This window comes from Chrysochloris asiatica, unplaced genomic scaffold (assembly GCF_000296735.1).
Source record: "Chrysochloris asiatica unplaced genomic scaffold, ChrAsi1.0 scaffold00047, whole genome shotgun sequence".
NCBI classification, from domain to species: domain Eukaryota; kingdom Metazoa; phylum Chordata; class Mammalia; order Afrosoricida; family Chrysochloridae; genus Chrysochloris; species Chrysochloris asiatica.
The window spans coordinates 8,825,866-8,837,987 of record NW_006408565.1 but is presented as its reverse complement, the minus strand read 5'-3'; the positions used below and the strand labels follow the sequence as shown (position 1 = coordinate 8,837,987).

At 35.5% G+C, this 12,122-nt stretch overlaps 1 protein-coding gene across 3 annotated transcripts in view; it reads right to left on the bottom strand.

The window, feature by feature from the left end:
* Window positions 1–11,718, bottom strand: part of EYA3 (eyes absent homolog 3 (Drosophila)) — an 85,940-nt gene extending 74,222 nt beyond the window's left edge. For all 3 annotated transcript variants that reach the window (XM_006862222.1, XM_006862224.1, XM_006862223.1), the window contains exons 1-2: window positions 11,621–11,718; window positions 5,810–5,853 (exon numbers count right to left, since the gene is read on the bottom strand). In XM_006862222.1, the coding sequence (XP_006862284.1) occupies window positions 5,810–5,853; window positions 11,621–11,653 (77 nt within the window). In that variant the 5' untranslated portion in view covers window positions 11,654–11,718. The remainder of the gene's footprint in view (window positions 1–5,809; window positions 5,854–11,620) is intronic.
* Window positions 11,719–12,122: the final 404 nt, after the last annotated feature.

Here is a 12,122-nt window from a genome sequence, read left to right as displayed (position 1 = left end):
TGAACATTAACCATTTCCTTTTGGTACAATGACTCTGTGTATTCCTTCCATCTTTTCTTGATGCCTTCTGCATCATTCAATAATTTGCCCAGAGAATCCTTCAATAACGAAAGTTGAGGCTTGAATTTTTTCTTCAGTTCCCCCAGCTTGAGAAACGTTGACCGTGTTCTTCCCTTTTGGTTTTCCAACTCTAAATCACTGCATATTTTATTATAGTATTTGGTTTTATCTTCTCAAGCTGATCTTTGAAATTTTCTGTTCAGCACTTGGACCTCTTTAATTCTTCCATTTCCTTTAGCTTCTCTACACTGGAAAGCAAGTTTCAGAATCTCCTCTGACATCCATTTTGACCTTTTCCTCCTTTCTTGTCTTCTTAATGACTTTTCACGCTCTTCATGTATGATGTTCTTGATGTTAAATTTCTCATAACACTTCTGAAACTGATCCCTAACAAGTTAATGTCATTATCAAAAATTTGTTTTTTTTCTGGTTATGTTTATTGTTTTCATCAGATGCAATTAATTGCTAAAACTAAAACTCCAGATGAAGTTTATATTTATCTCTTTACTCAAATGCCTATAGTTTTAGAATAGTACTTAGTGGATCACACCAAGACATAACTATGGGAATTGAAAGGCAAGGTAAGAAATCATGCTGAATAATTATGGAATGCTTCTTAAACTGGTCTATTCATTGTAAATTTTTACACGAATGCTTGTTTAAAATACAGACTTCTGGGCCCCATCTCATACTTGGTGGTGGTGGTATAATGTTGAGTCAGTTCAGATTCATAGCTGTATTTCATCCTGCTACGTCTTCTGAGGTTGTAAATTTTGACGAGCGCAAAATGCCTCATCTCTCTCACATGCAGTGGCTGGTAGATTGAAAATATGGACCCTTCCAGTTAACAAACCAATGCATAACTCACTACACTACCAGGACTCAAACTTGCTCACACAAAATTCCCAGAGGAAGGGTATAAATTTAACAAAAGCTTCACATTTCTGACTATAACTAGTTTGTCTTCTACATGTGCCGGGATAACTTGGGATTCAGTGTTTTACCCATCATTGAAAGACTATTTCTAGAATTTGTATCCTACAAACTAGTGATATGGGTATGATCTGAGAGACACGGACCAGTTTCTAAAGTCCTAACACCATGGAACATATTAAACTCAACATCAAGAGATTAAATAGAAAAAACAGTGGCAAGAACAGTGAATTAATGCGAGCATTTTACTAAGTAAGTACGAAGAAGAATTTACCGTCTAGAAAAATGATGTACTGCCCTAGTATAAGTAGTCCCCAACTTACAATTAATTTGGGTTATGATGAATAACAAGTATTGCAATCCATTATTGTTTTTTGATGTTTTTTTGGGGGGGGGGGTACATCTTATTATTAGTTAAGAAGGTTGGCAGTAAGCCCACCAGCTAGCTGTTCCTTGGGATAAAGATAAGGCTGTCTGCTTCCGTAAACATTTAGACTCAGAAACCATATATAGGGTCATTATGAATCAGAACCCCCCCCCCCCCCAGTCTCTTTCAGTATGTTCCTGTGATGTTGGAAGCTTTGCCCTGGTACTTTAAATACCAGTAAGGCCACCCAAGATGGACAGGTTCCAGCGGAGCTTCCAGGCTACGACAGAATGGGAAGAAAGAAAGGTGGTCCACTTCTGAATAGTTAGCCATTGAAAACCTTATGAATAGCAGCGCACGTTGTCTGATATAATGCCAGAAGATGAAACCTGCCAGTTGGAAGGCACTCAAAATATTATTGAGGAAGAGCTGCCTCCTCAAAGTACAGTTAATCTTAATAATGTAAATGGAGCAAAGATTTTGGAACTTCCATTTGCTGATGAGACACAACTCAAAACAAGAACAAACATCTATTAATGATTAGAATGTGGACTGTACAAAGTATAATTACAGGAAAACTGAAAGTCATCAAAAATGTAATGGATCCCATAAAGACTGATATCCTAGTCATTAGTGAGTTGAAATAGACTGTTATTGGCCATTTTGAATCATACCATCATATAGTTTATTATGCCACAAATGGTGGAATGGTGTCACATTCATTATCAAAAAGAACATTTCAAGATCTCTTTTGAAGTATAATGCTATCTGTGATAGGAAAATAGCCATACACTTCCAAGAAAAACCAGTGAATACTACTATTGTACAAATTTATGCACTAACCACTGAAGTCAGTATGAAATCGAAGAATTCTACCAACTTCTTCAGTGTGAAACTGATTAAACATGCAATCAATTAAACATGCACTAATAACTACTGGTGATTGGAATATAAAGGTTGGAAACAAAGAGGAAGGATCAGTAGTTGGAAAATATAGCTTTGGTGATAAAAATGATGCTGGAGACCACATGAAAGGATTTTGCAAAACAAATGACTTCACATTTTATCATTGTAAATACCTTCTTTAAACAACATAAAAAAAGACTATACATGTGGACCTCAACAGATGGAATATACACATCAGGCAAATCAAGACCAGGGGCCAAATGTGGAACAGACTATCAATTGCTCATATACAGATTCAGGCTGAAGCTGAAGAAAATTAAAACAAGTTCACAAGAGTCAAAATATGACCCTGAACCTATCTCATCTAAATTTAGAGGCCATCTAAAGAACAGATTTGATGCATCAGACATTAATGACCAAAGACCAGAAGAGATGTGGGATGACATCAAGAACATCAAATCCTGTACGATTTACAGGAAGAAAGCAAAAGGGCATTAAAAAGACAGGAAATAAAGAAAGAAGAGACCAAACTGGATGTCAGAGACACTCTGAAACTTGCTAATGCATAGATGCTAAGGCAATTGGAAAAAAATCAGGAAGTCAAATGAGCTGAACAGAAAATTTCAATGGGCAGCTTGAAGAGACAAGTCAGGTTTTATAATGAAATGTGCAAAGACCTACAGTTAGAAAACCAAAAGGAAAAAACATGCTCAGCATTTCTCAAGCTGAAGGAGCTAAAGAAAAAATTCAATCTTTGACTTGCAATATTCAAAGACTGTATGGGCAAAATACTGAATGATGCTGGAAGCATCAAAAGAAGATGGAAGTAATACACAGAGTCACTGTACCAAAAAGAAATGGTCGACGCTCAACCATTTCAAGAGGTAACATATGATCAAGAAACTATGATATTGAAGGAAGAAGTCCAAGTTGCCCTGACGGCATTGGTGAAAAACAAGAAACCAGGAACTGACTGAAAACTAATTGAAATACTGAAGGCACTCACTAGTTTATGCCAAGTAATCTGAGCAATACTACCTGGGCAGCCCACTGGACGAGATTCCTATGTGTGCCGATTCCAAAGAAATGTTATCCAGCAATGCAGAAACTATCAAGCAATATCCTTAACATCAAATTAAAAAAAAAAATGGATGCAGAAACAAATTGCCAGGGAGTGTCCAGAAATTCAAGTACATTCAGAAGAGGCTATGGAACTAGGAATATCATGCTGACATCAGATGAAACTTGTCTGAAAGCAAAAAATATCAGAAAGATGTTTACCTGTGCTTTACTGGCTATGCAAAGACATTTGTCCATGTGGATCATAACAAATTATGGATAACATTGCAAAGAATGGGTATTCTAGAACACTTAACTGTGCTTATGAGGAACCTGTACATAGACCAAGAAGCAACTATTTGAACAGAACAAGTGGATACGAAATCATTTAAAATCAGGAAGGCTGTGTGCCAGGGTTGGATCCTTTTATCGTGCTTATCAACTTGTATGCTGAGCAAATAATCTGAGATGCTACATTATATGAAGAAGAACGTGCCATCAGGATTGAAGGAAGACTGAAATATGCAGAAGACACAACTTTGCATGCTGGAAGGAAATAGGACTTAAAGTACTTACTGATGAAGATCAAAGACCACAGCCTTCAGTATGGATTGCACCTCAATGTAAAAAAAACAAAAATCCTCACCAGTGGACCAATAAATAACATCATAATAAATGGTGAAAATACTGACTTTCTCAAAGATTACAATTGGTTGGATCCACAATCAATACTCATGGAATCAAATGAAGTATTGCATTAGGCAAATCTACTGCAAAAGACCTCTTTGAAGTGTTCAAGAACAAAGATATCACAATGAATAAGGAAGATGGCAGAAGAACTGATGAATTTGAATTATGCTGGTGCTGGTGGAGAATACTGAAAGTACCATGGACTGTCAGAAGAACAAGCAAATCTGTCTTGGGAAAAGTGCAGCCAGAATGTTTCTTAGAACAAGAATGGTGGGACTTTGTCTTTTGTTCTTTGGACATGTTGTCAAGAGGGATCAGTCTCAGGAGAAGGACATAATGTTTGATAAAGGAGAGGGTTGGTTAAAAAGAGGAAGACCCTCCTCTCCCAAGGACATGGATTGACACAGTGGCAGCAACAACAGGCTCGAACATACAATTGTGAGGTGAGGGCAGTGCAGGACTGGGCAGTGTTTTGCTCATAGGTTCATTCTGAGTTGGACCCAACTTGATAGCACCTAACAACTACTCAGAACCAACTCAAAGGCAGTGGGTTGGTATTGTTAGTACTATTCTGGATTATTGGTGTGGCACTGTAGGATCAGCACGGGACTGCAAACCACAAGGCCAGCAGTTCAAATCCACCAGATGCTCCTTGGAAACCCTATATATGGTCATTATGAGTCAGAAACAATTCAATGGTAATTAACAACAATGACAATAATAACAACATATATTGTACACAATCCTGCAGCAAGTAACTTGTTGATGTTCTCATTTTCATGGCAATCCCAAAGACAAATAGAGATTAGATCTCTAAAGATAATGATAATGCAATCAAACACCTCATGGAATTTGGTTCCTTGGTTTGGAACATTATAGAGTACAGCCTATTTAATTGGTCTGATACTGTGTTTAGTGCTTCTGTTCTACCTCCTAGTTCTTTCTGTAGTGCCAGGGGTCTTAAAAGCTTGCAAGCTTCCATCCAAGGCACATCAATTGTTCTCTAGATTTTCAAGAGGCTGAATGAATCTCTGAAACTACTGCCCTGAGATAATTTTTAAACGTTAAACTAGAAATATCCTCTGAAGTCTTCTTAAAATGAACAATACTTTAGCTTAACAAGTAAAAAAAATCTGACTTGAGCATTATGTTCTTTTAAGAACTATCTATATAAGATAGAACTGACAACATGAAGATTAGACAGGAACTTTAGTGGAAAATGGATTTACATTTATGAGGCAGAAGCAACTTTAAAAAGAAGGGTAAAAATGGTTGTATAATTCAAAGAACATAATCACTGTCACTAAATTGTACATATAGAAACTTGAATTGTAGGTTTTGCTGTGTGTATTCTCAATTATAAAATAAATTTTAAAGAAAAAAAATACTGATAATAAAAGGCATTAATACTTAAAAACAGTGAGGTATTTGACTTATGTCAGAATTAATTTATGAAAGCCATTGGAATGGAACCCTGTCAAAAGTCAGGGATTACCTTTCTATTATTTTTAGAGATACATAAGTATAAATCTTGCTTAACAATATGTGTACCATGAAAAAAAGTTGCTCTAAAATAAAATGACCAAAGAGAGAGAACCCTACACAAAACCACTCAAAAAGTGAGCATCACAAATACCTCATCATTCTTATTCAATAGAATTTTTGAATCAGCAGGTATGTATTTAGAAAATCTTCTTTTATCTCAAACCAAATAAAAATACAAATGCCCATATACGAATTAGAATATGAAAAAACTTTAAGCAGATCATTAAAAAGAAATTCAATTTTATATACCTTAACGTTTGCTCTCCTGATTCCTGCATCTTGACTTTTTTCACCTGGAAAAATAAATACACAAAGTTACCAAATATAATGACCTGTTTTTGCAATCCTCTTAATTATTCAAATGGAAGACTGATGTTAACAAATTACAGGGTAAACAACTGCTTCATTTTGATTTCCTTATATTTATTGTGTGGTGCTGTGGGTTAATGTGCGGGATTGCAAGGCCAGTTTGAACCGCAAGATAGGTGGTTCAAGCTCACCAGTCGCTCTTCAGAAACCCTATATAGAGTTGCTATAAGCCAGAATTGATTCAATGGCACTTAATAACAAACACAACAACCGGTGTGGTGCTGTAGGATAAGCACTGGACTGATAACAGCAAAGTTGGCAGTTCAAATTCACCAGCTGCTCCTCAGGAGAAAGATGAGGCTTTTTGCTGCTGTAAAGATTTACAGCCTCAGAAACCCTACACAGGGTAGCTATAAGTTGGAGTCGACTTGATGACAGTGGTTTTGGTTTGCTATATTTTAGAGTAAGAGCCCTGTTGGTGGAGTGATTAAAGAGCTCAACTAACCAAAAGGTCAGTGGTTCAAACCCACCAGTCCTCGGACATAATACGCAGACATCTGCTTCTGCAAAAATTGTAGCCTTGGAAACTCTATGTTCTACTCTATCCTATAGAATTGCTAAGAGTTGTAATGGCAGTGGGTTAGGTTTGGGTATATTTTGGGGGTATATATTAGAATTGGAGATAGACTTGTTTTTCACACGGAGCTCTTTTCTTCTTTTTAATGAAAAAAGTGTTTTTTCAGATCCAAGGTAAAATGTCTACCAGGATATTTACTGTATGTAGAGTGTTTATATTAATTGAGAATGAAGTCATTACAGTTAATTTGTAGACCAGAAATAGAAATGTAAACTGAACATTGTTCTTTTGTATAAAAAATTAAAGTCTTGCTCCAAAACGTATTTTCAAGATAATTTTTATGTACATAATCACAGGTTTTTAAAACTCCCATGCTAATATCATTTGTTGGTGTTACTGAGCGCTATCAAGTCAGTTCAGACTCATAGCAACCCTGATTAGAACTTTCAAGGAGTGGGTGGTGGGTTTGAACCTCTGATCTTGCTTAGAAGGCCAATGCTTGTCCTACAGTGCCACACCACAATGGAAATGCAAATCAAAGCCACACTGAAATACTTGTTGTCAGGTGCCATTGTGTCGGAAATGACTCATAAGGACCCCATGCACAGCAGAACGAAACAATGTCCAATCCTGGGCCAACCTCACTACCGCTGCCACACTGAGATACTACTTACTGTATATTCAGTAGAATGGTTATTATAAAAAACAACAACACAGAAAACAGAACGTGTTAGTGAGGATATGGAGAAACTGGAACTGTCATCTATTGTTGGTGGGAATGTAAAATGGTACAGGTGCTATAAAATACAGTTTGGCAGTTCTTTTAAATGTTATACATGAAATTTCCATGTGACCCAGCTATTCCACTCCTAGGTATTTACCTAAAAGACCTGAAAAGCAGGAAAGAAAACAGACACTTGTAAGTTAATGTTCATTGCAACACTACTCACAACAGTCAGAAGGTGAAATAACCCAAAGGTCCATCAAAACATGAATGGATAAACAAAATGCGGTACAGATACATAAAATAGAATATTAATCAGTCATAAAGAGAAATAAAACTCTGATACATGGTATGATATGGATGAACCTTGAAAAGATAATGTTGGGTGAAACAAGTCAATCACAAAAAGATATTGTATGATTCCACTTTTGTAAAATGTTTACAATAGGCACATGCAGAGTTTCAAAATTATTCATGGTTATCAGGAGTGGGTAGGATGGGAAAGGGGTGGGTCAAAAATTTGTTTGTACAACATGATGAATGTAATGATATCACTGAATTGTACACAACAAAATGGTTGAAATGGCAAATGCTATGTTATACATATTTTATTACAATAAAATTTTTTTTAAGGTATGTTCATTCTTTAAGGAGAGTGGTGGCTCCATATCATAAGTAAGCACTGTACTGCAAACCACAAGGCCCACAGTTCAAGCCCACCAGCCACTCCATGTCAGAAAAATAAGGCTTTCTACTCCTACAAAGATTTAAAGCCTCAAAAAACCTTATACAGGGTAGCTATGAGTCAGAATCGACTTGAAGACACTTAACATTCTTTAAGGAGCTCTAGTAGTGTAGTGGTTAGGCACTGGGCTGCTAAATGCAAGGTCAGCAGTTTGAATCTACTACCTGCTCTGCAAGAGAAAGATGAGGCTTTGAGCTTCAGTAAATATTTACAGCCTAGGAAACCTTATACAGGATCACTATGAGCTGGAAACAACCCCATGGCACACCACCACCACCATTTTCTATTCCTACAGACTACTCTTTTTGATAAAGAAGACAAAAAGAAATTAGAGTCATTCTCTCTTTGTCATTTGTTCTACCCCTTTCTTCTCACTCTCCAAATCCAAAACACAGTTATAAAAACCCTTTTTGTTAGTTTTGCTAATGCTTCCCAAGTTTCACTCCTTTTCTATGTTTTAACTTAGAGTACGCTGGTTATAAGAATGCACCAAATTTTCCGTCTACAGATAGATGTCTTTAATTTTTCTTTTTAAAATTTAAAAGCAAAAGGTTTAGCGATCATTGTTTTTTTTAAAAATCCAAACCACAGATATGTATAAAATAAAAGACCCATTTTTCCCATATCACTATAAATTATCAGTATTGCATTTGATATATATATTACTAAAATATTTTCCTATGCATATATGTCTTTTTAAAAGTTGAGTTCAGACAGTAACCTTGATAGCCACAAAGGTTTTTTTCTTTTAACTCTTATAATTGAATTATTTTCTGCTTTGAATTTTTATTGAAACCATGTGTTTTCAGTAGCAAAAGCCATTTTGAATGAAACAGGAAAAAAAAAACTTTTTTGAGGTAATGAAGCATTTTGATACAATTGTCGTTGTTGTTGTTAAGTGCCATGGAGTCAATTCTGACTCATAGTTATCCTGCACAGGGTTTCTGAGACTGTAAATTTTTACGGGAGCAGAATGCCTCATCTTTCTCCCATGGAACTGCTGGTAGTTTCGAACTGCTGACCTTGAGGTTGGCAGCCCAACTGGTAACCACTACATTACCAGAGCTCCCACTAATTGACACAATTAGTGGGACACATATTTCCCAAGGGGGGAGGGGGGTGTCCCTGTTTGGTGAGAAGAGACCCATTTCTTCAGATTAAAGCAATTATACAAGCCTCCACCAGATGGCATCATGCCCTAAAGTGGGAGAGCAGCTTCCCAATAAACCTTAGAGGAGCTGGGAACCTCAAGGCCAGCATTTCCATGGGAGAAAAATGAGGCTTTCTGCTCCTGTAAAGATTTACAGCCTCAGAAACCCTATGCAATGAATCGCAACTGACTCCTCGGCACATTGACCACCACCATCACATGTCCCATGGGTCATGAAAGGGTTAAAAATTGTTTCCAAGATGCCAGGAAAAGTACTAGTTAAAAGCCAAGAGTTAGAGCCACTTTCTACTCTTCAAAAGTGTTCCAATGTGAACAATAATATAAGCAGATTCAGGTTGAAAAATATGGTGATTAGAAAAAATGCTGTTAAAAGCAGTGATTTAAAGATTCTAATTGCAGAGGGTTAACGATCGATTAAAAAAAGGAAAGAGGAAAGAGACAAGGATTTGAGCTAGGTTTTGTGTTGTAATGTGAACAATGACCTGAATATAATCATTTGGTAGATCAAACTAGTAGAAAAAGAAGGGATGCTTCAATAAAGAAGACTCAAAAAGAGACAATGGGATTAAAATCATTTTAAAGGTAACAGACATCAATAACATTTCTTCTTACATACAGGTAAATGGTGGGGTTAAAAATCTTAATTTTTATTTATCATCAACAACTTGGAATAGGACCATTCTTTTCATTCATATTTTAGATCTCTATTACAATCTGTGAAAAGCTGGTTATTTTCCCTCAAAGTTTGACATTTCCTCTTCTATTATTTAACAGTTGGATAAGGAAATGATGCTCACTGACAATCACCTTTTAAAATCAGCTGAGTATTTTTTTTTAAAGTGTTTCAATTTTTCACTTTCCTCTGAAGCCAACAAGTTTACTCATCATGTTACAGAAGTTGAAAGGAACGGCATGGAAATGAAGCAGAGAAGTGGTAACCTGCCAGCAGTTGAGCTGTACAATTCTCATTATCTTAAATAGGTTAGAAGTAATTAGCATCAATACCCTTACCAACAGGAATTCAACACTTAAGTCATACTTACATTGAAACTATGACTAGACCTTTGTTCTACTACATTAAAAACTCAATGAAAGAATTTCCCATAATATATTTAGTGTCTATAATTCATCTATGTGTTTCTGTAAGTATACATCTTATAAACACTGCTGAAGATAATTAACTCTACCATTTACCTTTTGAGTGTTTCAAAAGGTCTTTTTAACAGTTGCTTATGCCTTCCTGGTGTGGCAAGAGTCCTGGTGTGGCACCATGGGTTAATGTGCTGGACTGCAAAGTCACTTTGACCTGCAAGGTCAGCGGTTCAAGCTCACCAACTGCCCCTTGGAAAACCTATACAGGGTCGCTACAGATTGGAATCAACTCAATGGCACTTAGCAATAACGCCTTCCTGTGGCACTGTAGAATAAGCACTCAAACATAAAGTCGGTTTGAACTGCAAGGTCGGTGGCTCAAACTCACCGGTCGCTCCTTGGAAACCGTATATAGGGTCACTATGAGTCGGAACCGACTCAATGGCATTTAACAATAACAGTATTTTTATAGTTTTATAGTTTCCTTACCTGAAAGTGCTAAAAGAATAAAGGCAAAGTAATCATTAGTAGGAATTTCTTCTTACTATGAAGAAAAATACTTCAAATATATTTGAGGACTTTACTGTTTAAATAGAGACTGGTATCCATTTTTGTGTCATATAAAGAATATATGTATAACAGGAAAATCATATACTATTGTCTGCTTTCAGAATTTAAATTTTTCAAGGTTGAATTTTCATAAAGATAAACATTTATCACTTTATATATATATATATTTTCTCTTAATATGAAATGCAAGACGCCCATTCAGGATGGCAAACAGAATCAAAAGTAAACTTTTTCTGACATTAGTATTTATCTAACTATAGAAAAAGAAATCCAAAATAAAAGAATATGATCCTTTAACATAAAAGTTTAAGGAAACTATATTGTTGTTTTCTTTTTAAATCTTAAGGGTCAAAAAATAAGTATTAAACCCTTATCATTTGGGGACATTCAAAATAATTGTATTATTTATTATGCTAAATATTTGAAATAAATTGAGAATTTAATCTAATCTGAGCTCTTTTTTGGTTTTAAAACTTAGACAATGTTAAAATTATACTTTCCTTAATTACTACTACCTTATAAGAAATTAAGACAATTAGAGAAATTTAGGTTAAATTAAAATATAAACTTTTGGGCAGACACAATGATATACTATCTAGTTGACATTGGTAAACAGATGTCCCTCTTTTTATGTTATAAAAACTACAACACTAGTCACTGATTCTTTTTTTGTTATTTCCACAAACAAAACTTTGTTATGCTGAATTTTCTATATAGACTCCTTCATTTAGTATTAAATTTAAGAACATATGAGATTGATTTCTTGGAAGGAAAATATTAAGGAGCCTTTATTTTTATTTCTATTTTATAGTAAAACTGAATAATATTTAATACTCTAAAATCAGCTTTAAATTGTTAAAGGAAAGACTTACTGGTTGTTCTGGTAAATCCTGCTCTTCTTCCATGAGGACCAATATTTCTTCTTATGTTTATAAAAGGATTGCAAGTCTCTCTCAGCAGTCTTCACAGTCTGTTTAAAAATGGGAGGTGGAGGGAGATTCAAAGCTTTATGTACTCTTAAAGCATTATCATTGAGGCCATCAGAGAATCATTTTTTAATATTTGCTACCCCAAGCTCTCTACGTGAGTTCCAATCTCCAAATCTCAAACCTGCATGTGACTCTTCAAAATTGATATGAGGTACCAAGTCAAGATAGGTGTATACACATGACTTTCATAATACCTTGCAAAGGCCAGCACGTGGAACCACTGCTGTTGTATTTAAAACCTGGTTACTATAGTACCTAATGCATTAAACATCTTACAATGACAGCCATGTGCAGATAACTAAAACAAATTTTTTTATTTTTTAGGATTAGAGTTACATTAAGAATGATAAAGATTGGCCTACTATACCAATAAGTTCTGATAAAA